At 59.8% G+C, this 25,624-nt stretch overlaps 2 protein-coding genes across 3 annotated transcripts in view; one reads left to right on the top strand and one right to left on the bottom strand.

The window, feature by feature from the left end:
• The window catches only part of KSR2 (kinase suppressor of ras 2), a 75,766-nt gene extending 56,955 nt beyond the window's left edge, over positions 1-18,811 (bottom strand). Inside the window, exons 1-4 of the mRNA XM_069030931.1 lie at positions 18,635-18,811; positions 12,201-12,341; positions 11,523-11,673; positions 3,052-3,550 (exon numbers count right to left, since the gene is read on the bottom strand). Of these exons, the coding sequence (XP_068887032.1) occupies positions 3,052-3,550; positions 11,523-11,673; positions 12,201-12,341; positions 18,635-18,811 (968 nt within the window). The remainder of the gene's footprint in view (positions 1-3,051; positions 3,551-11,522; positions 11,674-12,200; positions 12,342-18,634) is intronic.
• A 4,140-nt stretch (positions 18,812-22,951) lies between these two features.
• Positions 22,952-25,454, top strand: RFC5 (replication factor C subunit 5). 2 transcript variants are annotated; one of them, XM_069030933.1, is made up of 11 exons: positions 22,952-23,000; positions 23,104-23,168; positions 23,302-23,438; positions 23,554-23,633; positions 23,872-23,945; positions 24,082-24,241; positions 24,349-24,430; positions 24,511-24,640; positions 24,826-24,903; positions 24,988-25,042; positions 25,181-25,454. In XM_069030933.1, exons 1-11 carry the CDS (start codon positions 22,969-22,971, stop codon positions 25,275-25,277), a joined length of 990 nt encoding a protein of 329 aa, XP_068887034.1. In that variant the 5' UTR covers positions 22,952-22,968; the 3' UTR covers positions 25,278-25,454. The 2 variants fall into 2 exon arrangements, with proteins under 2 accessions (XP_068887034.1, XP_068887033.1); XM_069030932.1 differs by having other exon boundaries at positions 24,826-25,042.
• Positions 25,455-25,624: the final 170 nt, after the last annotated feature.

Raw genomic sequence — 25,624 nt, 5'->3', positions numbered from 1 at the left:
GGAGATGAAGGGACTTGGGACAAGTGCCAGGACACAGGGAATGGCTTCCCAGTGCCAGAGGGCAGGGCTGGATGGGATATTGGGAAGGAATTGTTCCCTGGGAGGGTGGGGAGGGGCTGGGATGGAATTCCCAGAGCAGCTGTGGCTGCCCCTGGATCCCTGGCAGTGCCCAAGGCCAGGTTGGACATTGGGGCTGGGAGCAGCAGTGGGAGGTGTCTCTGTCCATGGCAAAGGTGGGACAAGACTGTCCCTGACGTCCCATCCCACCCAAACCATCCCATAAATCAGCCTGAGGGACACCAAGCTCTCTCCTGGGAGGGTTTCAGAAGGGTCCTTGCAGGGAACAGGCAGGATGGGGGTAAATCTCGACCCCAAATCACTCCAGGAAATCCCACCTAGCACTTGGGATCCCCAGGAGTGTCCCAAACTCTTGGCTCTCCGAGCCCAGCCCTTCCTTCCATGCTGGAACAGGACACAGGGAACAGAAAGCCCCGATCCAAAGCAACCCAAGAGCCACGGGGCACAACTGAAACCAGCAGGGGCTGATCAGGGAAGGCTCCAAATCCCCTTCCAGGGATGAGCTCCCTCCGGCACTGGACTCGGACACCGCGGAAGTGTGACATTAAAAAAATCCTCCATCCTCAAATTCTGTGGTCATAAAATAACAATTAGCTGAGAAGAGCCCAAAATTTTTTCCATTTTAATCCACTTTTTATCTGTGCCAGGCATTTTCCACCTCATCCAGGCTAATAAACAACTCCCACTCCAGCAGGGATGCGCTGGAAAAAAAGAAGGAAGAAAGAAGAAGCTGCCTCTTTACCGCACTAATTACAATCCCGAAGCGCTAATGGGATTAGCAGGCAGGATTTAGTGGTTGTCTCCTGCAAAATCATTAAGTGCCATTAGAGAAAATGAACTTCCCTGCTTCTCCAAGAGGTTTTCGGGAATCCGGATCCGACCCAGCGCAGTGGCCCCTGGAGCACAACGGGGCCCTGCCAATATTGGCTGTTCCCTTGATTAATTCCCTAAGGGGGAGTTGGGATTGCCCAGCACCACTGGGAAGGGAGTGCTGGAGATGCTGGGAAAACTGGGTGCAGTCAGGAAAGGAGCAAAGGAATCATGGAATGGGTTGGGAGGGACCTTACAGCCCATCAAGTTCCACCCCTGCCATGGGCAGGGACACCTCTCACTGTCCCAGGCTGCTCCAAGCCCCGTCCAACCTGGCCTGGACATTCCAGGGACCCAGGGACAGCCACAGCTTCTTTGGGAAGTTCCTGCACCAGGAAGGTGGAGGGTGATGAAGACAGAGGGGACACCACTGTGTTTGTGTCACCCCGTGGGACATTTCCACCTCCACGCCCTTCCCTGCTCCTTCCCTTTGCAGGAAATTCCAGGCATCCCATTCCCACATGGAATCAGCGGCCAAAAGATTTGATGGTGATGATCCAAACCTCGCCCCAGCTCCACGTCAGGGTGACCACGAGGGCTGGAAGTCCCTGCCCTTGGAATGAGATCCGCTTTAAAGTCCCTTCCAACCCTAAACCTTGATTCCTTTGATCCTCGCCTGACTGCATCCAGTTCTCCCAGTGCCTCCAGTGCTCCCTTCCGGGTGGTGCCGGGCAACTTTAACTCAGGATCATCAGGGAATATCCGATGCCCACCCTGGGGATCAAACAGGGGGAGCTGTGCCCTCAGCCAGACCTTCTCTAGTGAGGGCAGAGCATGGATCGGGAGCTGGAACGGCGATAAAAGCAGGAGAAGGGAGAGGCTGCTCCCTGGGAATGCGGGAATTCTCCCTGGGAATGGCGGGATGCCCCCTGGGGACACGGGGGTGCTCCTGGGGACCGACCAAAGCAAACACTTTCTTTCCGGTGCCGAAGCACGAGGGCGAGGGTGGCCTTCCAGGAGGCATTTCCCAGCTGAAATGGCTTCGTTTCCAACAGCTAAAAGCCTTTGGAGACCAAAAATTCCCAGCTCAGGGAAAAAGGGGGACGGATGATCACCCGCATTTCGTGCAGAGACCGCAGCCACAGCCCGGGGGACAAGTGACACCACGATGCTGAGGCCACCAGACACAGCTGCCACCCCCAAACCCGCTCTGGTCCCCTCTGCCCCAACAAGGGGAGCTCCGGGTCTGGCACTGGGAGCATCTCAGTGGATTGAACTCTTCCCGTGTCCCAGCTGGAGCTGCCCAAATATCACGGATAGCCCGGAGGGTCTGAGCCCTGCCAGGGTATCCAGGCTCCCTCCACATCCCTCAGGGGACTCTTCCCGGGATTCTGGCACGGCCTTTTTATCCTCAAGATCGCCAAATTTTGGGACAGGAAGAGCAGTTCGTCCTGGGATTCTGTTTTGGGAGCCAGCGTGGAGCAGCTTCATCCCAATACATCCTCAGGGAGCGGAGGGGATGTCCCGAAGTGGCACCGGTGCCCTCCGCCACGCCGAGGCGTTGTCTGAGCGCGGCCACCAGAAGGGGTGGGAAGGGATGGAGAGGAGGGAATGTAGCGAGGCCAGGGAATCCTTTCCCTGCACAGCAGCAGCCTCTGCCGGCCCCGGAGCCGCAGAGCAGGAGCAGCGGGAATGTGGCTGAGCCCGGAGAGCGCGCTCCGAACGCCGCCAGGGATGGAACAGATCCCGGGGGGGTCTCCAGAATATAAACCGTCCTCTCCATAAGGATTTCTAAATCCCTAAATCCACTTTCCAGCTGGAAGGTGATGATTCCAATCTCTCTCCAGCGTGCACTCACCTTCCCCACGCAGCTCTCACGGCCATTCCCGTGCAGCAGCTGGAAAATCCAGCCCTCCCATCCCACATTCCAAAATGCCAGCCAACAGTCCTGGAGCCCCTGGGTGTTCCTCATCCCCCCCCCCAAAATGAGATCCCAGAGCAGCAGAACCGACACCATCCCACAACATCCCTGCGAAAAGGGTTTTCCACATGAAACCCCCGAACAAAACCCCGCCATTTGGGATAAAAGCCCTTTTCCCAAGGCGCTGGGATGAGCTTCATCCCCCTCCCAGCACGCACCAGCACCCGGCGGGCACCACTTACTTGGGGGTGTGCGCCTCATCCACGCGGTGCCCCAGCTGGAACTCGTGGGATTTGCTGCGGTGCAGCGCCGTGAATCCCGGGATGAGGTGGATCAGCTTCCGCGACGAGGGCGGGGGCGTCCCGGGGGGCTTCAGTTTGTTCCTGCGGCGCACGGGCGGCGTTCCCGGCGGCGTCATGGTGGTGACGATGTTGGGGGTGCGCGGGGGGGTGTGCGCGGCGTGGCGCTGCCGCGGGGACGGTGGCAGGGAGCGGTGGCCGGACTCCAGGGGTGGGCAGAGCCCCGGGTGACCCTCCACGGTCAGGCGGTCCACGTGTGTGTACATGGGGCCGTGGGACGAGCTGGCGTGGCAGTGGTGCTGCCCGCACTTGGGCTGGATCTTGGGGCTGGGGTGCGTCCTGCCCCAGGGTCCCGTCTCGGGGGGGCATCCGGGGCTGTTCTCCTTGCCCGGCTCCGTGCTGGGCCACTGGATGGTCCAATCCTGCTTGGAGAGGCTCCCGCCTGGATAGGGCACAGAGACACGGCCATGAGGTGGGGCAGAAGCTGGGAATGCCTTGCTCAGCCCTGGAGATGTTGGGATCACATCCCTGGAAGCGTTCAGGGGTTGGAAGGGGCTCGGAGTAACCTGGTTTGGGGGAAGGGGTCGCTGCCCATGGAATGAGATGAGCCTAAAGGTCCCTTCCCACCCAAACCATTCCATGATCGATTCTATCCTGGCTCTGCATCCCAGCGAGAAACTTCTTCGTGTTATGGAACCCTGGAATGGTTTGGGTGGGAAAGGGACCTTAAGGCTCATCTCATTCCATGGGCAGGGACACCTCCCACTGTCCCAGGCTGCTCCAAGCCCCAGTGTCCAACCTGGCCTTGGGCACTGCCAGGGATCCAGGGGCAGCCCCAGCTGCTCTGGGAATTCCAGCCCAGCCCCTCCCCACCCTCCCAGGGAACAATTCCTTCCCAATAACCCATCCAGCCCTCTGGCACTGGGAAGCCATTCCCTGTGTCCTGTCCCTCCATGCCTTGTCCCCAGTCCCTCTCCAGCTCTCCTGGAGCCCCTTTAGGCCCTGCAAGGGGCTCTGAGCTCTCCCTGGAGCCTTCTCCTCTCCAGGTGAGCACCCCCAGCTCTCCCAGCCTGGCTCCAGAGCAGAGGGATGGGTGGGCTGAAGAGCAGAGAGATCATCCAGTGCCCCCCTTCCCATGGGCAGGGACACCTTCTGCTATCCCAGGCTGCTCCAAGCCCCGGCCAGCCTGGCCTTGGGCACTGCCAGGGATGTGACATCCACAGCTTCTCTGAAGATCCCACGCTGGAGTCTCACCACTCCAAGTGAGGGATTTGCCGGCAGTGGAGGTGTCCCCACACCTCCCCCACCAGCACCAGCTCCCCCCGCCACCCTAAAAGGTGGCCCTGGGATGGGGACAGCCCCACTGGGATGGGGACACTCGACTGGGATGGGGACACCCCCACAGGGATGGGGACACTCCCACTGGGATGGGGACACTCGACTGGGATGGGGACACTCCGACTGGGATGGGGACAGCCCCACTGGGATGGGGACACTCGACTGGGATGGGGACACTCGACTGGGATGGGGACAGCCCCACTGGGATGGGGACACTCCCACTGGGATGGGGACACTCGACTGGGATGGGGACACTCGACTGGGATGGGGACAGCCCCACTGGGATGGGGACACTCCGACTGGGATGGGGACACCCCCACAGGGATGGGGACACTCCCACTGGGATGGGGACACTCGACTGGGATGGGGACACTCGACTGGGATGGGGATGCTCCGACTGGGATGGAGACACTCCCACTGGGATGGGGACACTCGACTGGGATGGGGACAGCCCCACTGGGATGGGGACACTCCCACTGGGATGGGGATGCTCCGACTGGGATGGGACAGCCCCATTGGGATGGGGACAACCCCACTGGGATGGGGACAGCCCCACTGGGATGGGGACACTCGACTGGGATGGGGACACTCCCACTGGGATGGGGATGCTCCAACTGGGATGGGACAGCCCCATTGGGATGGGGACAGCCCCACCGGGATGGGGACACCCCTCACTTGGCCCAGGCTGCTGCCCCATCTCTCCCCCCCCCCAATTTGTGCCATTTGCATAACGACGGGGCTGTAATTAACGGAGGCTCCTCTCCACTCCTAATTATCCATCGCCACCAGGAGCAAAGAGCTGCCGGCAGCGCCCTCAGAGCATCCCAAGGATGATCCAAGTGGAGTTTGGTCCTTGATCCCAGTTCAAGGCCCCCTGACTGATGGGCCCCCATCAAGGAAATCCAACAAAACCCCAAATCTCCTCATTTTCCAGCGCCTCCTTCCCACTCCCTGGATCCTCTCCCCTGGCTCCAGCCTTTCCACGGGAATGTTTCAGCTCAAGCTCCCGAGGAAAAGGAAAGGCTTGGGAAACAAAAGGTTTGGGTTGGAAGAAAGCTTCGAGTCAAGGGGTGGAGGATGGGGGACGAGGACTCGGCTGGAATCATTTTCTCGGAGCAGAGCATCAAAATAAAGGAGGAAAAAATTCCCAAAATAACCGTAAAAGATGAAAAAATTAACAGCAAAAAAATTCCCAAATAATTGTAAAATATTTTTTAAAATGTATCAATGAAAGAATAAAACCAGAAAATGATAATTGAAAATGTTAAAAATAAAAATGAATTCATTTGAATGAATAAGAAATTAAAGTAAATATAATAATATTTATTAATTTTTTATAAATTAAAAGTAATTAATTAGAGTAGAGAATACGTAAAAACAAAATCTAATTAAAATAATAATGAAATGTTTTAAATTAAAATTAAATAGCTGAAATTAAAAAGAAATTGAAATAAATAAAGTGAAAATAATAATTAAAAACTGTAAAAAATAAAACAAATGTATTAGAATTAATAAGAAGTACAGATGAATCAAAAGGAAGAAGTAAAAATGTTCTAAATTAAAATCAATTAAACAAGAAATTAAAAGAAACAAAACTTAAAATTATAAATGTTTAAAAGTAAAAGTAATTCCTTAGAATGATGAATAAATAAAAAGAAATGAAACTAAAAAGGCGAATAATAAAAATATTTGCAATAAAAATAAATTTGAAAAATCAGAAAAACCTCCGTGTATGCAAATCACCGCGCGCTTATGCAAATCCTGCCCATCCCATTGGTCGCTGCGCTCGCGCTGATTTGCATAACGCCGAGCCGGCCCGGCGCTAATTAGCGGGGTTAATGAAGATGAGGTGAGGATCTCCCTGCGCCCCCCGTGTCCCCGCTGTCCCCCGTGTCCCAAGGGGAAGAAAAACAACCCCTGGCCCGGGCTGAAAATACCCGGGAAGAGCCGGGAAAAGGCAATTCCCAGCAGGAATGCGGCGGGGAGCGGGCACTGCGCTCGGTGGCATCAGCTCCAAGCGGGAAGGCGCTAAGGAGGGGAAAACACCCCAACAAAAACATCCCAAAGCTCCTCTTGCCCCAAAACCCGCTAAGGGCTGGCGGATTCCGCTCCCTCCCGGCGCTCCCCGCTCTGATTCCCAGCTGGAAAAGCAAGGGAAGAGCTGGCACGGAGGGAAAATCCCCTCTGCCCAGTTTGCCCTCAAACTGGCGGCCTGGTTGCTCCTCCAAGCTGCGTTGTTTTGTCTAGATCCCAAATATTAATTATTTCTGGGATATCAATCACAGCTGCCCCCCGGTCCCGCGGGCACCTCTCCTGTCCCTGTGGATGATCCCTCTGGATCAATTTGGCTCCATTAATCCCCCTCAGGCCCCTCCCTCCGTCCCGCTTCAGCAGGGAAGCTTTTCCCAAACCGCTCCGTTAAAAACCAACAGGAAAACAAACTCCTGGGAAGAGCTGGGATGCAGCTCGGGGATGCAGAAGTGGAAAAATTCCACCTCTTTTCCACCTGTCCCAAACAACAAAGAGCAAGGTTTGCTTTGTTTTCCTTCAAATGAAAGGCTGGGGATAATGGGATGATCCCATGGGGGCCCTGCATCCCAGCTGCTCCTTGGGACGTTCCGAGCGCTCCTTCCCTTCCCAAAAGCTGCTCCCAGGTGAGCAAACCGGAGATTTCGGGATGCCCACGGGTTTTTTGGGAACCCCCACAGTGCCAGGATAGCACCCTCTGGAGCAGACTCTGGAATCTCCCAGCTTGGCAGCACCGGGATACCAGGAAGGACAACTCCTCCCTCCTCTCCACCACACCAGCACAGCTCCCAAATTCCCCCCAAACCCGGAATTTTTCCTGCTTTTCCCTCGCTGCTCCCGGCTCTTCCTGACCCCGCGCTGTCCCCAGGCCACCCTCAGCCTTCCCAGGGTTCATAAATATCCCATTCCAGCTCATTTTTCCCGGTAGGACACTGAGCAAGCTCCACACATCCCTCAGCAGTCACACCCCACCAGCTCCTCGAGCGGCCCCGCTCCGTTCGGATTTAATATGGAATTAATCCCGCTCCGAGACCAAACCCCACAACAAAACCCCACTCCCAAGGATCCACATCCAAGGAAAACCCAATCCAGCCTTGTTGGTGGACCAAAGAGGGGGGGTTAATGTGGATTTGCCGCTCTGGTTGATTTATGGGATGCTCTGGGGTTTTCCCTGCTGCTCCCAGGGCGCTGGGTTTGGGAAGTGCCTCTTTTTCCAAGCCCATCCCGGCAAAATCCATCTCCATGAAACAGCCTCCAGCTCCTCCTCCCCCCCCCCCCCCCCCCCCGGCAGGAGCAGCCTGGGAAATTAGAGGCTTCTAATTAATGACTCAATAAATAAAGATGGATGGGAAAGGTTAATCCTGGAGCTCATTCCTGCTTTATGAATACAAATCCTGGCGTCTCGGAATCGGCCGCTGAGGCTCCTGCCAAGGAATTCCAGCTTTTAAGGAGGATGTGACTTGTTCATTAATTACATTTTTGGGATGAATCTCCTGTTCTACTAGGATATAAAATGCAGATAAACGCAGATTAAAAGGCATTTCTGAGGCAGCTGGTGCATCTGGGGCTCCTTTGGGGGGGGCTGTGGTATCCCAACAGATCTAAAATCCCAATGGATCTAAAATCCCAGCGGATCTAAAATCCCAGCACTGCATCCCAAGAGAGCATCGCTGCCATCCCGGGATGCTTTTCTATCCCCATCCTAGAAACTCCCAGACAGCTCCTCAGGGCTGGGCCAACCTCGCTGTCAGGGAGCCACGGAGCTGTCCAGCAGCTCAGAATCCCTGGAATCCAGCAGAGGGATGGATGGATGGATGGATGGATGGATGGATGGATGGATGGATGGATGGATGGATGGATGGATGAAAGCAGCACAGCATCCCCTCAGCGCACCCCAAAGCCGCCACCCCACCGCTGCTCAGTCCGCAGCAGCCCAGGGGGACATTCCCAAGGTCCCAGCAGCGCTGCTCTGCCCATCCCAATCCCTCATCCCACCAAAACGCTGCCTGGACCGGAGGGAATCTGGGATAATCTGCTCCCAGCAGCCACACTCAGCCCAAGGCATCCAGGGAGCATCCTGCCCTGCCCTGGCCAGAAATCCCACTGTTCCCAGCCTGTTCCCAGCCCCTCCAGCAGGAGAGGGGCAGGGACTCTGCTCCCGCTCTCCCAGGGGACAAAAAGAGGGGGAATTTCTGGGATGGAGCTGTTTGACTCGGCAGAGGCAGGGAACAGGTAGCCCATCCCAGGTGGAGCTTCCCCCACCCAAATCCTTGAGAAATCCCAGGAGATTTGGGTTACTCCACTGCCTGGGAGCTCCTGCATCCTTCAGGGCTCCGCCCGTCACCTCCCTGTCCTCTCATCTGTGGGACAAGGCATGTCCAGCACGGCACGGACCCACAGCAGCTGGCAATTCCAAGGATCCCAATGGTCAGGAATGGCCACGGCTGCATCTCGGCAGTGCCGGAGGGACAGAGCAGCAGCTCCCGCCGGGAGCAGCGGGATGATGGATGGAGTTAAATGGAGCACCGGGAAAGGCAAACGCTCCACGCCTGGCTAGAGGGAGGCTCTCTCCTGCCAGGATCCGATGGATCACCGGGAATGCTGGCAGCCCCATCAGCCGCCCCATTAGGGAGCAAGTGGAGCAGCAGCATCCCACAGACCTCCTGTACTTCCATCTCCACCAGCCGGAAAACTCCGGGGGAACCGGAGGAACTTTGCCGCGGCTGCCGAGCCAAAGGCCGAGGCGGATTTTCCAAAGCAGGGAATTCCCTGGGCCGAGGGGGCAGAGGGAGGGAGCGGGGTTTGTTTGGAGCAACCTTTAAAAGTCAGAGGTGTTTGAACAAAGAGCAGTGAGAGCCTTCCCCGGGCTCCCGGGGAGCCGCCGCCCTTCCTCAAACAGCCGCGAGGCCTCATGGAAATGCCAAAGGGAAGGAGGGCAGGAGCCGGATTTGGGGGGTTGTGGAATGCTCCCTAGGGAACGGCAGGCTGAGATCAGCACTGGGGTCCCACTGCCACTGTCCCCAGCACGGGGGGGTGGCACTGCCACTCTGTGCCAGGCGGGAAGCCCGGAGAGGATCCAATAACCAGAACGGGGGGATGTGGCCAGGATCTCTCCAGGGAGGAGCTGGGATCCCTCTCTGGGACATTCCGTGCTGGTCCCACCAAGCTGCCCCTCATTGAGACCATGTCCCACCACCAGCTCTGTCCCCTGCTGTCCCCAGGGGCTGCTCCACCCCTGCAAAGCCCAGATGGAAACCCAGCAGGGTTCATTCCCAGCCTCCCAACCGCTGGGATGCAGCTGTGTTGGAGGAGCCCCTCCAGAGGGGACAGGAGCCGGGCAGATGGGTCTGGGGTCCCCAAATCATGGAGGTTTGCTGCTGCCCCAGAGTCCCCCGAGCTGGCACCACAGCCCCGGTTCTGTGGTGCCATCCATGTGCCAGAGGGGCTGGAGGGTGTCCAGGGAAGGGAACGGAGCTGGGAAGGGGCTGGAGCCCCAGGAGCGGCTGAGGGAGCTGGGAAAGGGGCTCAGCCTGGAGCAAAGGAGGCTCAGGGGGGACCTTGTGGCTCTGCACAAGTCCCTGACAGGAGGGGGCAGCCGGGGGGGGTCGGGCTCTGCTCGCAGGGAACAGGGACAGGAGGAGAGGGAACGGCCTCAGGCTGGGCTGGGGAGGGGCAGGGTGGATATTGGGAACATTTCTTCATGGGCAGGGCTGTCCAGCCCTGGCACAGCTGCCCAGGGCAGTGCTGGAGTTCCCATCCCTGCAGGGATTTAACAGCCCCGTGGATGTGGCACTTGGGGACAGGGGTCAGTGGTGGCCCTGGCAGTGCTGGGCAATGGCCGAACTCGCTCTTAAAGGATCTTTTCCCACCCAACTGATTCTGCTGTGACCCGTGAAGGCTCGGTTGGCCCTGCCCAGCCCCCGCCGCATCCCCCGGGCCCTCCCCGGGCAGAGGCGGCCCCGGCCCCGCTCAGCCCCCGCTGCCGGCGCCGCTGCAGCCGGAGCAGCTCCGTGCGCGATTGAACAGCGGAGCTCTGCTGCCACCGCCCGGGGAACCGCGCAGCCAGGCCGGGAAGGGAAGCAGGGCTGGGGCATTCCCTGGGAAGGGCTCTGGGAATAGGGAATTCCGCTCTGAGCCAGCCGGGAAGCGCTGCTGGAGCTGCCGGGGGTCAGGGTTTCCCCCTGAGCCTCCTGGCTGAGCTCCTGCAGGCACGGGGGGTCAGGGGGATCCTGTAAAAGTCATGGAATGGGTTGGATTTGGAGGGGCCTTCATCCCATCCCACCCCCTGCCATGGCAGGGACACCTTCCACTGTCCCAGGCTGCTCCAAGCCCCAATGTCCAAACTGGCCTTGGACACTGCCAGGGATCCAGGGGCAGCCACAGCTGCTCTGGGCACCCTGTGCCAGGGCCTGCCCACCCTCCCAGGGAACAATTCCTTCCCAATATCCCATCCAGCCCTGCCCTCTGGCACTGGGAAGCCATTCCCTGTGTCCTGTCCCTCCATGCCTTGTCCCCAGTCCCTCTCCAGCTCTGCTGGAGCCCCTTTAGGCCCTGGAAGGGGCTCTGAGCTCTCCCTGGAGCCTTCTCCTCTCCAGGTGAGCACCCCCAGCTCTCCCAGCCTGGCTCCAGAGCAGAGGGGCTCCAGCCCTTGGAGCAGCTCCGTGGCCTCCTCTGGACTGGCTCCAGCAGTTCCAGGTCCTTCTCGTGTTGGGGACCCCAGGGCTGGGGCAGCTCTGCAGGTGGGGTCTCACCTGGGCAGGGCAGAGGGGCAGAATCCCCCTTGCTGCCCCTGCTGCCCACGCTGGGGAGCTCACCCCAGGGCAGGGCGCTTTGGGGTCCCAGCTCTCACCCACCAGCACCCCCAAATCCTTCTCCCAGGGCTGCTCCCTGTGCAGCTCCAAGATGTTCCCTGCGGGAAACGCGTTCCCAGCCAGCCCCAGCAATGCAGGAACTCTGCCAACGTCCGCATCAAAGCCACGCTGCCGGTGCCACCACAACGGGACGGTGCCACCCAGCCCGGGCAGCCCCAGGGCACAGAGGGCACTCACCGGACTTGTGGACGCTGCGGAGGCAGGACAGGGAGGCGTTCAGCCGTGCACACTCCTCGCTGTTGGCCCCAAACTTCTCCACGGTGGCACAGACCTGGTCATCGGTCATGTCCAGCAGATCCTCCAGGCTCAGCTGCCCGGGGGCGATTTCCTGAGGGAGGAATGGGCCAGGAATGGGTCAGGAATGAGGAAGGAAGAACGAACTCCCCTGGAGCATCCTCTAAACCTCGGGGAACACCAGTGAGAATCCCTTTTCCTCAGGTCACGGCCCCAAACCCATCCATTTTCCACCTGAATCACCAAGAAAAACCTGGAGAAACTTAAGCTTTACCTCCAGCTTTCCCATGCTTTTAGGGATATCCGGACCCAGCTGAACATCTGGGAGCGCCAGGAAAACCCATCCCTGACTGGGAATGTGCAGGACTGTGACCTCCGTTACGGAATTCCCTTTTCCCTGGAGGCGGGATCGCCTTTGGGTGCCACCCACCCACCTGCAGGAGCCCGGGACGCGGCAGCAGGACACTGATGGGGACATGGGGGACGTCCCCACTGCAGCGGGGTCCGCGTGGCACCCACTGGGAGCAGCAGTGGGGTGTCCTCGCTGGTGGGTGGGGTGGAGAATCCACAAAATCCTGGGAAAAACCCTTCCTTTTCTGGGTGGGAATGCCCAGCCCGTACCTCCATCACCTCCTTGCGGATGTCGACGATGCGGAACCAGTGCAGGAGCTGGGGGAAGCCCTCCAGTTTGGCGTTGCGCTCCTGCAGGGCCACCTTCCTCTTGCAGGACAGCTGCCGGCTGAAATACTTCACCAGTTTGCTCTGGAAAAGAAGGGAAAACCCTCCTGGGATCCCTCACCGGCAGCTGGGGCTCAGCTCTCGCCCTGCCCCATCCCAAGGTTCCCAAATCTGCCCCAAAACACGGCCCTGCCGAGCTCCTGCAGCCCAGAGCATCGAGGTTTGGTGGCCAGGAGGGAACTTCCCTCCCCCCAAAAAAGCCTTTTCTTGGCTCCTTCATCCCCAAACTCGACGCTGGGGTCTCGTTCAGGGGGTGGGCAGCCCTCGGCACACCCCCCAAGTGGGGTGTGAGGGGGACAGGGGGGACGAGCACCACTGTCCAGCCACCCCCAGGACGCTTTTCCCGCTTTTAATCCCAGCCTCAGGGCCAAGGGACCCCCAAAGGACACAGTTCCCTCTCTTACACCAGAGTTTAGTGCCAAGGACCCCCCAAAAACCCCCCAAAGGCCACGCTCCCCCCCTTACACCCCCACAAAAACCCTACAAGGGGACCAGCCACAGCATCCCATCCCAAGGCTGCAACGCAGAGTTTTCTCCTCATTCCCCCCTCACCACCCCAAATCTCCCTCACCAGATCCATCCCCCCTCTCTCTGCTCCTCCGTACCCCCATCCCTGCTCTGATCATCCCCAAACCCCCCCCAAATCCTCGCACCCCGAGGCCGAAGCCGTTCCCAGCCGCAGCCCGGCAGCTCCCAAAATAAAGCTGCTGAGCGCCTGCCCTCCTTTCCTGGGAATGTAGAGCAGGGCTGGGAAGCTGCTGGGATTTCCTGCTCCCGGTTTTGCAGCTGGGTGATTCCCCGGCGCCGGCAGCACGGGATGGAGCTGTGCCCCTGCTCCCGCACACCCCAAAAACAGACGCATAAAATTCGGGATGGAGTTTGGGACGGAGAGACGAGGGGAGAACCAAGCCCACTGTGGGATTTGGGAGCTTTCCCATCTCTCCCGGTTCTTTCCCCCGTGGTGACCCACTGGTGATGCCCACAGGGGTTGGCATCACCCCCAAAATCGCCCCCCCCCAGGGGGGTGACCTGGTGACGGCCGTGCCAGGAGCTGGGGACAGGGGTGTCACCCCCCCCGGCAGCTTCTCCCGAGCCCCAGCCTGGCTGCCAGAGATGAATTCCCGAAAATTAACCCCCAAAAGCGAGGCAGGAACAGCAGAGAGCCTGACCGGGGGGGGGGGGCTGCAGGGAGCCCTCAGCTCTGCAGAGCCCTGCCCGGCTCCCAGGGCTGATTTTTAAGGGAAAACACTCCCAAAACGGACAATCAAAGGTTTAAGGATCAGCCTGGATCTCGCATCCCGAACACGCTCCAGGCTCTTGGAGCTGAAGCAGCCCCGGGCACCTCGAACGTGCCCAGAGGCAGCTCCCGCCTCCCAAAAAACGCCCTTGCGAGGACACAGCTGCAGCAAAACACCGGGAAAAGAAATTCCAAAAAATTCCACGTCCTGTCCTCCATTCCGCCGCTCCAGGTGGGATCCCAGAGGGAATAAAGGTGATGCCTGAGGCACCACGGCGTCACCAGTGCCAAAATCAGGGAGCTGGGGACAGGGCAGCCCCCGCCACCGCCGTGCAGAGGTGAGCTGGGAATGGGGAAAATGAAGGAATTTTAATTTCCAGGTGGAGGAAATTCACCCCCACAGAGCCCTTGAGTGACAGGAGGGGTCATTTTTACCCCAAAACAGGACCCCGCTGGGACCCCCAGGTGCTCCGGTCCATGGATTTGCTCCAGCCAGGGGAAAAAAAAAAGCCCCAAAACCCCTCTGGAAAATCCCAAAGCCCTCGGTGTTTTGCTGGGGCTGGAATGGGGAGGGATGGAGACGGCCCCATCCCGCAGGGAAAAATCCCCATCCCGCAGGGAAAAATCCCCATCCCGCAGGGAAAATCCCATCCGGAGGAGCTGCTCTGGCTCCTGCTCATCCCGGGATGGAGCAAAGGTGGGAAATGCCGCGTTCCTGCTGTGGCACAGCTTCCCCCTGCTCCTCCGTGCCTCAGTTTCCCCACCTGGAAGAGGGCAGGGGGCGCAAGGAGAGGGGGTGGGAATCCCGCAGATCTCCCCCTTCCTGCTGCTGGAATTTGCTGCTGGTCCAGCTGGGGATGCTGCCGGGGATGATCCAAAACCCTTCTCCTGTGGAGCTGGGGGTTGTTTCCCAAACCTTTCCAGCGCCTCTCCCTGCTCCAGCACTGCCCGGGGGAACGGCAGGAGCGATGCTCTGATACAAAGGAGCGAAACCGCCAGGATTCCCTTCCCTTTGGAGGCTCCAGCAGCTCCTGGAACCCCCCCAGCTCCTCGGAAAACAACGTCCCTGCTGCCCCGGGGGTGCGTGCTGGGACGGGAGCGATGTCCCCACTCCACGGCACCTTGGGTGACCCCAGCAAGGCGAGGGGCCGGGATCACCCAGGGCTGGAGCCGGATTTCCCATCCCAACCCTTCCCATCACCCCGAGAGGGAATTTCCCCTCGGCTCATCCCAAACCCAGCACGGCCGCGAGTGGCTGCTCCCCCCCCACCCCAGCCCCGCTCCGAGCCGGTCTCCAAGGAGCGGGAGGGCGGCTGTTCCCCCCTGGAATGGGATCCCTGACGTCAGCCGGGCTGGCGACAGCACCGGCCCTGCCTGGAGACCGGGACAGGCGGTGGAAAATCCAGGAGGGGGAAGTTCATTCACCTGGCAGCCCGTGAGCCGCCGGGAATGCCCATCCCATCCCATCCCATCCCATCCCATCCCATCCCATCCCATCCCATCCCATCCCATCCCATCCCATCCATCTCAGCAGGATCCCAGCACATGCCATGGAGTGAGGGGTTCCTCTGCACCCCTAAATTTCCTTCTCCACGACGCAGAGATGCGCCCAGAGCGACTCTTCCCCGGCTCCCACCGAGGGGCTCGTTATTCCAGAGGCACCTGGAGCAGCCTGGGGCTGGGGAATTCCTTGCCACGGTTCTGTTTTCCCACTCAGGGCTCTCCCAAGGCCCTGCTGGGCTCGTGGGATGTCTCTGGCTCTGCACATCCTTTATTTCAGGAGATGCTAAATGGTCCCTGGGGATTTTGTCGGGAATACAGGAGCCGAAATGTCTCCATCCAGCATCCTGGGAGGATCCAGCTGTGGGAGAAGTGTGCTGTGCTCACCCGTGGTGTGAGACACCAGAGAATCCACACGTTTGGGCAGTGAGAACCATAAAATCATGGAATTGGAAGGACCTTAAAGCTCATCCAGCTCCACCCCCTGGGCAGGGACACCTTCCACTGTCCCAGGCTGCTCCAAGCCCCGTCCAGCCTGGCCTTGGGCACTTCCAGGGATCCAGGGGCAGCCACAGCTTCTCTGGACAAATCCCAGTGCTGGGACAGCAACTCCACAGCCCGTGGAGGTTTGGGAATGGCCACAGCTCTTTCCTTGGAGCCTCTTCCCATCCTCACCCACGTGTTCACACAACATCCTGGGAAGGTTCCCCGTTCTCGGCAGGAGCACGGCAGCCCAGGGACAGGGGATTGTTGATCCCGGGATTATCCTTGGAGCCATTCACCAGGTTCTGGGAGCCCTGCCCCACATTTTGACATTAGGATGGGGTTTAACCCCACAGACAGAATGGTGCCATGGGACAGCCGGGAATATTGTCCAGCTCTGAGCAAGTTTTCCTTCTGCTGTTCCCAAACTCCACCGAATGCAGCACCCCCCGTCCATAGTCACACCCCAACCCCCAAATTTAGACCCATAAAGCCCAACTGCCACACTCAGACAGGGACAAAACCCCACAGCCCGGGCAGGGCTGAGGGATGAACGCTCAGATCCCTCTGGATGCCACCCCACAGGAAGCAAACCAGCCCCGATTTCCACTGTTTGATCCCAGCCGCTGCCTTGGCTCCCGCTGGAGCCTGTCCCAAGGCACAAGCAAGACCCAAAACACCTCCCAGCCCCAAGGATTGCCACTGGAACCAGGCTGGATTGCCACTGGAACCAGGCTGCAGCTGTGGCACCCATCCCAAAAAACGCTGCGCAGCGGGACGCAGGAGGATGGGAGCTCCCGTCTACCCTAAAGTGGCTTAAAACCAAAAAAAGAAAGGAAAAACTTGTATTAATCCAGCAAAACCAGGGTTCAGCCTATGAAGATTAACCAAAAAAAACATGGATTCACCCGTTCTATTGCAGGCTCGTGCTGACACAAGGGCTGGGCACTGTCCCCAGTGCCCTCCCAGTGCCACATCCCAGCTCACCGCTCCCTTTGCCATGGCAGTGCCCGGCCCGGGAACAGTGCCCAGGGGAAGGGAAGAGGCACCGAGCGCGGCCTCAGAGTCTGTGTCACGTCCTTGGGACGTGGTGGTGGCAGCAGGGCCTCAGGGCCACAGAGACTCGGGGACTCGGGGACTCAGGGCCAAGCTCCGCTCCTGGTGACGCTGGTGGCAACCCAGGACAACACCAGGAGCCAGTCCAGGGCTGGCATCGGGAATCTGGCCCTGGATTCACTCCCCTCGTGGGAATCACTCTGGTTTTGAGGTGAAAAACAACAGGAGAGTGTCAGCAGGGCTGTCCTTGGCTGGCACATCCCAAACTCCCAGTTTGGGGGTGTTTTAGGGATGGCAATGCCAGGGCTCCCTGTGGCTGGCACTAAGTGATCCATAGGGGCTGGAGAGGTGCTTCCCTGTGAGCATTTGTATGATAACATCCCTCTGATTACCCCCAAACCCTTCATCCAGCCCCTTTGGGCTGCCCCAGTGACACTGGGATGCTGGGAAGGAGCATCCCACCAGGATGGCATCCCCCCAAAAACCCCCAAACCCTTCATCCAGCCCCTTTGGGCTGCCCCAGTGACACTGGGATGCCGGGAAGGAGCATCCCACCAGGATGGCTCCACCACGCTCCCCTCCGTGTCTGTGGGACAGAGACAGGGAATCCTCAACAAGGCCATCACTCCATGTGGGATGAGCTCCTGGAGTCCTGCCCCTCCTGGCAGGTTCTCCTGGGGATTTGGAGCCTGTCTGCATCCCAAAAAGTCTCCGGCACACCCCAAAAGCACTGTTATCCCTCTCCCGAGGTTGCTCCAGGACCAACAGCTGGGATGGGATGGGACAGGGCTTGGATCAAGGGGAGATGACAGCAGGGTGGGAGCGGGAATGAGCACAAGTTGGGATGCAGAGCAGGGAGCTGCACCCCAAACCCGGGGTCTCCCCACGAGTGGCACAGCAGTGACGTGGTGATGTCCCCCTTGCTCCCACAGCACTCGGGAATTTCGGAAGCAGGACAGGGTGTTCCAGTCACAGTCCAGAGCCAACAGCTGCCCCACAGAGGGGTTGCAGGACCAGCCAAAAGGCCTGAGTGGGATCAGGCTCCGAAATCCCCCCACCCGCAGCCCCGGCTCCGCGTCAGCCGCCCCCACAGCACCAGCACGGCCCCGCCGGCGTCTCCCCAGGGTCACGGCCTCGCTTCTCCCCGCTCTGCGCCAGCTGCAGGGATCCTGCTCAGCCCTGGGAATCCCTGGCCGTTCCCTGCCCATCCCAGCCCACCGACCTCCTACTGAACCGTGGATTCACCCCAGCTGGGGCTCAGCACGCTCCAAGGGGAGCCTCATCCCCTTGGAGGCAGGAGTGGGGCCGGGGGGATGCCGCCCGGTGGGAGGGATGCAGGTGGATTGGAGGGGATGCAGGTGGGCCAGGGGGATGAGGTGGGGAGAAGGGATGCAGGTGGGCCAGGAGGATGCAGCTCAAGGAAAGGGATTCAGCCAGACCCCGGGGGCTGCAGCCCCGTGGAAGGGATACAGGCGGGCCGAGGGGATGCTGCCTGGTGGAAAGGATGCAGCCAGGCCCGTGGGATGCAGCCTGCCAGCAGGAACGCAGGTGGGCCGAGGGGATGCAGTCCAGGGAAAGGGATGCAGCCGGGCTGCGGGGATGGAGCCGGGCAGCAGGGATGCAGGTGGGCCGAGGGGATGCAGCCCGGCTGGAGCAGGAGCCTGGAGGAAGGGATGCGGCCGGGCCGGGGGATGCAGGAAGGGGGAAGGGATGCAGGTGGGCCGGGGGATGCCGCCTGCCGGGGCGGTGAGAGCCGGGGGAGGGACGCGGCCGGGCCGGGGGATGCCGGGGGATGCCGGGGGATACCGGGGGGATACCGGGGGAATACCGGGGGGCTGCGGCCGGGGCCGGGCCGCCCCCGTGGGTCCCGGCAGGAGCGTTCGGTGGTCCCGGACCCACCTCGGGGCCACCTGCAGAGCGCGCAGCCTCACTCGGGCGCACCGCAGCGCCGCGGGGGAACCCGCCGCGGCCCGGGGGGGGTGGGGGGGGAGAGTGATGGGGGGGTGTTGATGTTGGGGGGGGGGGGTCGGCGGGCCCGTACCTCCAGGGTGCGGATCTCCTTCTGCGTGAGGTCGTTGGAGGCGGCGCACTTGGTGCGGAGCCCCTCCAGGTTGGAGATGCTGATGTCGATCATGTTCTGGACCAGCTCGCACTGCTGCAGCGCCTTCTGCAGACTCAGCTCCTGCTCCTCGCTCCTCGTCATGTTGTCCTCATCCATCGCTCGCCGCCCCCCCCCCCCGCCCGCCCGCCCGCCCTCCCCTCCGCCCGCCGCCGCCGCGGCCCCCCCCTTCCCTCGGCTCCGCTCGCCGGCCCCCGCCGCCGCTCAGCCCCGCTCGGCCGCGGCCCGCAGCATCGCGGTGCCCACCGAGCCGTCAGCGCGGCGCCGCCGCCGCTACCCCCCCCCCCGGGCGCGGCGGGGCGGGGGCGGGGGCGGCGCGCTCCGGCTCCGCGGGGCCGCGCTCGCTGCGCGCCGCTCCGCGCGGGAACCCCCGCACACCCCCGGCCCGGCACCCCCGGCCCCGGCAGCTTCCCGGCATCCGCATCGCCCCCGCACCCGCACAGCAGCATCCTCATCATCACCCCCACATCCTCATCATCATACCCCCAACCTTATCAACACCCCCATCCTCATCAACACACCCCCCCAACCTTATCAACACCCCCACATCATCATCCCCCCCAGCCCCATCACCCTCATCCTCATCATCACCCCCCAACCTTATCAACATCCCCCCATCCTTATCACCCCCAGCTCCATCACCCTCATCCCCCACACACCTCCCCATCCTCATCATCACCCCCCAACCTTATCAACACCCCCAACCCCAGCACCCCCATCCCCATCAACCCTCCCCAGTCCCACCACCCCAGCCCCAGCACTTTCCTTCCTGCTATCCCCACCCACCCCCCATCCCCACACCTCATTCTCATCAACACCCCCCATTCCCATCCCTATCCCCATCCCTATCCCCATCCACCCTATGCCCCAAACCCCCACACCTCTCTATCCTCATCACCTCCACCCCCATCTCCATCCCCACATCTCCCCATCCCCGTAAGAGTCCCCCCCCTTCCCACTCCCACCCCATCCCTGTCTCCCCCATCCCCATCCCCCCAGCCTTTCCCATGATATCCCAATCCCTCTGATTCCCGGGAATCAGCCAGAGGTGAAGGGGGGAATGATGCATGGGGGGGCAGGGGGGTTCTGGGGCAATGGGGGGTTGGAAATGGGGGGATCTGGGGCAATGGGGGGCGTCTGGGGCAATGGGGATTCCTGGTCTGGAGCAATGGGGCCCAAGCCCAGCCAACACTCAGGAATTATTCCGGAGAGATGGAGCCAGGATGATGCTCCCCGACCCTCCACCTGCTCCAGGCACAGCCGTGACCTCCCTGCCTCTGGATATGTGACTTTATTCCCAGCTGGAATCCCCATCCCAGTCCTTCTCAGCTCTGGGAGAGCACAAACCAAATTCCCAATGGCTTTATCTGTGCTCGCAGCAGTCGATTCCCCCCGAATTGGGATATGGCTAAAAAAGCTGAATTTTGCCTTTTTTATTAATCAGGACTTGTAATTTCCAGGCTCATCCCTGTGCTGGGATGTCCCTTTTCCACCTTGTCCCCAAGGCTGGCTGTGAGGGGGCCTCAGAGGGGTGGGAAATGATAAGGAAAGGAAAGGAAAGGAAAGGAAAGGAAAGGAAAGGAAAGGAAAGGAAAGGAAAGGAAAGGAAAGGAAAGGAAAGGAAAGAAAGGAAAGGAAAGGAAAGGAAAGGAAAGGAAAGGAAAGGAAAGGAAAGGAAAGGAAAGGAAAGGAAAGGAAAGGAAAGGAAAGGAAAGGAAAGGAAGGAAAGGAAAGGAAAGGAAAGGAAAGGAAAGGAAAGGAAAGGAAAGGAAAGGAAGGAAAGGAAAGGAAAGGAAAGGAAAGGAAAGGAAAGGAAAGGAAAGGAAAGGAAAGGAAAAGGAAAGGAAAAGGAAAGGAAAGGAAAGGAAAGGAAAGGAAAGGAAAGGAAAGGAAAGGAAAGGAAAGGAAAGGAAAGGAAAGGAAAGGAAAGAAAGGAAAGGAAAGGAAAGAGGAAAGGAAAGGAAAGGAAAGGAAAGGAAAGGAAAGGAAAGGATAAATTGCAAGCAGGGAGACCCCACTGGGATAAAAGCACCAGAGCTGCAGGATTTTGTGTGCTCACCAAACCTCATGCTTCCCAAAAAACCCTACAGCAGCCTGTGGGACAGCTCCCACGCTTGGAGCTGGCCACAGTCCGAGAGGTGGATGAACATTCCAGACAGTGGGAATGGCACAACGAGTCCATATAAAATTATCTGGTAATGTTTTAATTGATTTCTGCTGGTTTTCTCCATGAGAAAAGGGTTTGGAGCTACTCAGAGTCTCTAAACTGGGTTGATGTTCCTTCAGTGCCAAAGGGGCTCTTCCAGGCACAACATCCTGCCAGGAAGGGAGAGAGAATCCCCTGGCATGGCCACTCCACCCTGGGAAACCAACACCATGGCACCACACCAGGGGTTTCCCACCAAATCCCCCCAAAACCACCCCATGAGGGTTCATTGCTCCGGCTCAGGGTGAGCTGCTCCACGGGATATCAGCACTGGGATTCCTTGGATATGACAAAGAACTTCTTCAGCTCCGCGTGGGGTGGGAGGATCCCTTGGGTTTCAGATCTTTAGGAACACCTGTTTTAATCCTCTCTGGAAGCACATCTCTGTCACCATCACCTCTGTCCCCATCATCCCTGTCCCACCATCTCCATCCAAGAAGGAAATCAGAGCCATCCCAGGGGGATGCTCTCATTAAACAACACCCCAAAGATTTTCCCTGCTCTGGAGCTCGGGATTTATTAATGATGGGGAAAACGCCTGGAAAAATCCATTTAGGAGGACAAGAGCCTGCCCCAGGCGAAGGCAGATCCAGGGGGAGAGCAGCAGCTCTGGATCCAGGCTGTACAGGAAAATCCCAGCTCCAGGCTGTTCCCAGGTGCCTGGGAAGGACCTGGAGGCTCCGAAGGGAAGGGCCATCTGTCACAGCTGTCACGCGCCCAGAGGGACGGCTGGGGCTGCTGACCTCAGCTTCCAGCTCCCGCTCTCCTTTATGGGGCTGCAGGGAAAAAAAATGGGGAAAAAAGGGAAAAAAAGCCAACAGGAAAACAGCTGCCCTCCAGGAGATTTTTGGGGGTTCATAGGATCTAGCCTGGAGCTCTTGATGTTTTCACTTCCCTTGTCAGCAACGGGATTTTTGCAGGGATTTTTTGCTTGCCCTGCACCTCCACTTCCCAATGGATGGCTTCCCATCCTCACTCCACCTGCATTTTCCAAGCCAGCACCTCTCACTCCTGCCTGCTTTCCGTTCTCCATCCGTGGCATGGGATCGGAGCAGCACCGGAGCATCGCCCCAGCAGCCTGGGCCGATTCCCCTCTCTAAGCCCCTTCTCTAAAGGAGGCTCCGGGGGTTTCCCAGAGGTGCTGGGAAGCAGCAGGGACAGGGATAAAGGTGTTCTGTTCTTGCAGCCGCCTCTGGAGTTTGCTGCTCCCGTCACACTGGGAGGATCCCAGCAGGTCTCCTCTCCTCAAGTGTCCCTGCACCCAAAGGTGCCCCTCTCATCCCAAGGGCTTTCTGAGGGCAGGGGCACTGTGCTTGCCCAAAACATTGCTCACAACCTTGATCCAGCAATTCCTGCTGCCCTGATTTCCCCAGGATCATAGGCACCATGGTGAACACCAGCACCGTGCTCTTCCCACAGTCACAGAATCGTGGAATGGTTTGGGTTGGAAGGGACCTTAAAGGTCACCTCGTTCCACCCCCTGCCACGGGCAGGGACAGCAGGATGGGGTGGGTTTCTCCCTCTCCACTCAGGTGGGATCCCATTGGGAATATTGTGTCCAGCTCTGGGGTCCCAGCACAGGAGGGACCTGGAGCTGCTGGAGGTGAATCCAGAGGAGGCCACGGAGATGCTCCAAGGGCTGGAGCCCCTCTGCTCTGGAGCCAGGCTGGGAGAGCTGGGGGTGCTCACCTGGAGAGGAGAAGGCTCCAGGGAGAGCTCAGAGCCCCTTGCAGGGCCTAAAGGGGCTCCAGGAGGGCTGGAGAGGGACTGGGGACAAGGCATGGAGGGACAGGACACAGGGAATGGCTTCCCAGTGCCAGAGGGCAGGGCTGGATGGGATATTGGGAAGGAATTGTTCCCTGGGAGGGTGGGCAGGCCCTGGCACAGGGTGCCCAGAGAAGCTGTAGCTGTCCCCTCCCTGGAATTGCCCCATTCCGGGCAGGAAGGGGCCGGGATTTTCCCGATCCACCGGGACCCGCCCGGACCCCTCAGACCCGCCCCGCCCCGGCGCTCTCGCGCGCTTCGCAGCGCTCTCGCGAGACTTCCCAACATGGCGCCGGCGGGCAGCGTGAACCTGCCGTGGTACGGCCGGGAGCGGGGGGATACCGGGACACCGGGATACCAGGATAAAGCGGCGGGAGCTGCCCCGGGGCTGACCCTCCGCTCCTTTCCTTCCGCGGTGTAGGGTGGAGAAATACCGTCCGCAGGCGCTGTCCGAGCTGGTGTCTCACCGGGACATCCTCAGCACCGGTAATTAGCACCCCCCCCCTCGCCCCCCGCGGTGACTCCCCCCGCCGGTCCCGAGTGTCCCCCGGCCCCGTTATCCCGCTGTTATCCCGTTGTTATCCCGACGTTATCCCGATGTTATCCCGTTAACCCGCAGTGCAGCGCTTCATCAGCGAGGATCGGCTCCCGCATCTGCTCCTCTATGGGCCACCCGGCACCGGGAAGACATCCACCATCCTGGCCTGTGCCAGGCAGCTGTACCGGGAGCGGGAATTCGGCTCCATGGTGCTGGAGGTGAGCGGGGAGGGGATGGGATGGAGCGGGAAGAGATGGGGTGGGATGGGACAAGATGCAATGGGATGGGGTGGATTGGGATGCAGGGATGCGGATCCACACTGTCTCCTTCCAGCTCAACGCCTCCGATGACCGCGGCATCGACATCGTCCGAGGGCCCATCCTGAGCTTCGCCAGCACCAGGACCATCTTTAAGTACGTGGTGGGGCTGTGCTTCCCAAAGCTCCCCGTCCCTTTGGCACCCTCCTGCCCTGGCACTTGGATTGGGAAGGGGATTTGGGAGGTCCCGGGGTGGGCAGTGTGCTGGAGCAGGTGGGAAGGTGCCCAGCAAGCAGGGAGGGTGAGGATGTAAGAAGGGCTTCCCAGGAGTCAGGCTGGGAACAAACATCCCAGCTCCCCCCTTCTCCAGCATCAAACCCACCCTTTTTCCTAGGAAAGGCTTCAAGCTCGTCATCCTGGATGAAGCCGACGCCATGACCCAGGATGCTCAGAACGCCCTGAGGAGAGGTGAGGGGCACTGGGAATTCCACACCGCGGGAATCCCACACTGTGGGCAGCCATCAGCCTCATCCAGCCCGGCACAGGGTGGGAATCGGGATGAGGCAGCAGCCAAGGATCCTCCTCCCCTCCCTCCTTTTTGCAGTGATCGAGAAGTTCACAGAAAACACCCGGTTTTGCCTCATCTGTAACTACCTCTCCAAGATCATTCCCGCCCTGCAATCCCGCTGCACCCGCTTCCGCTTCGGCCCCCTGACCCCAGAGCTGATGGTGCCGCGGCTCCAGCACGTCATCCAGGAGGAGGGGTGAGCGGGGGATCCCTCCCTGCACACCCCTCTGTCCCCATTCCCTGCCCGGGAGGAGCAGCAGGTTGGATTCCCACGGTTCCGCTTCCCTCGGCATTGTTTTCCAGGGTGGATGTGACGGAGGACGGGATGAAGGCTCTGGTGACTCTCTCGAGCGGGGACATGCGCAGGGCCCTCAATATCTTGCAGGTGGGAATGTGGCCATCAGCCCCTGGCCAGCTGAGCTGGAGGGGGCCTCTTCATCCTCCCTGTTCCCTCCTCTTCCTCAGAGCACCTTCATGGCCTTTGGGAAGGTGACAGAGGAGAACGTTTACACCTGCACGGGGCATCCCCTCAAGTCTGACATCGCCAACATCCTCGACTGGATGCTGAACCAGGATTTTTCCACTGCCTACCGCCGTATCCTTTGCCCTGGGGGTTATTCCCAACTGGGATAAATCCTGCTCTTTCCCAGGGATCTCTGTGACCTGTCTGGGGCGGGTGCTGCTCGCTGGGGAGGCCCCTCGGGGTCGCCGCAGAGATGAGGAGCAGGGATCTGGCAGGGAAAAGCCTGGAAGCAAGGCCTTGACTCGCTCTCATCCCAGAAATCATGGAGCTGAAGACGCTGAAGGGCCTGGCCCTGCAGGACATCCTCACCGAGATCCATCTCTTTGTGCACAGAGGTGGGCCCAGGGTCCGGCTCCCGATGATCCTGGAGAGGCCAAACTTCCCCCTGGCCCTCACTGAGCGTTTCCTTCTCTCCACAGTCGACTTCCCACCCTCCATCCGCATCCAGCTGCTGATCAAGCTGGCAGACATCGAGTAAGTGATGCTCCCCCAGTGTGGCGACACTGGGGTGGCTCCTGGTGGCCGCTGGGCACCGCTGGCACACAGCCCACGGCTTCGGGGGGCACCCACAGTGGTGGAAAGCCCCACAGCTGCCCTTGGCCCCCTCTCCAGGTACCGCTTGGCTGCTGGCACCAGCGAGAAGATCCAGCTGAGCTCCCTCATCGCCGCCTTCCAGGTCACCAGGGACCTGGTGGTGGCCGAAGCCTGAGTCCTGCCAGGTGGATCTGCTGCTGGATTTGGGAAGGACCATCAGCCCCGTGCCTGGAGCTGCTCCCTGCAGCTTCCCAGTCCCTTTTTGGAAGCCTTGAGCCCACAGCCAGGGCAAAAGAGTTGGGTAACGTTATTCCCAAGCTCCTTGGGGAAATACAGGTGCCTCCAAAGCCCAGCAGGTCGCACTGGTCTTTGCTTTTCCCTCCTTGAGGGAGGTGGGGGGTTAGGGAAGCACCAGCTTCCTGTGTTCAGCCGTTCCCAAGGGAAAAACAACATCCTGGGGATGTTTGGAGGAGAATTCCCTCCACAGAGCCTGCCAGCACACAAGGAATGTGCTGTTGCTCC

This window comes from Aphelocoma coerulescens, chromosome 15 (genome assembly GCF_041296385.1).
Source record: "Aphelocoma coerulescens isolate FSJ_1873_10779 chromosome 15, UR_Acoe_1.0, whole genome shotgun sequence".
Taxonomy (NCBI): Eukaryota; Metazoa; Chordata; class Aves; order Passeriformes; family Corvidae; genus Aphelocoma; species Aphelocoma coerulescens.
Note: the sequence above shows the minus strand (reverse complement) of the source record. Positions and strands in the feature narration are given on the sequence as shown.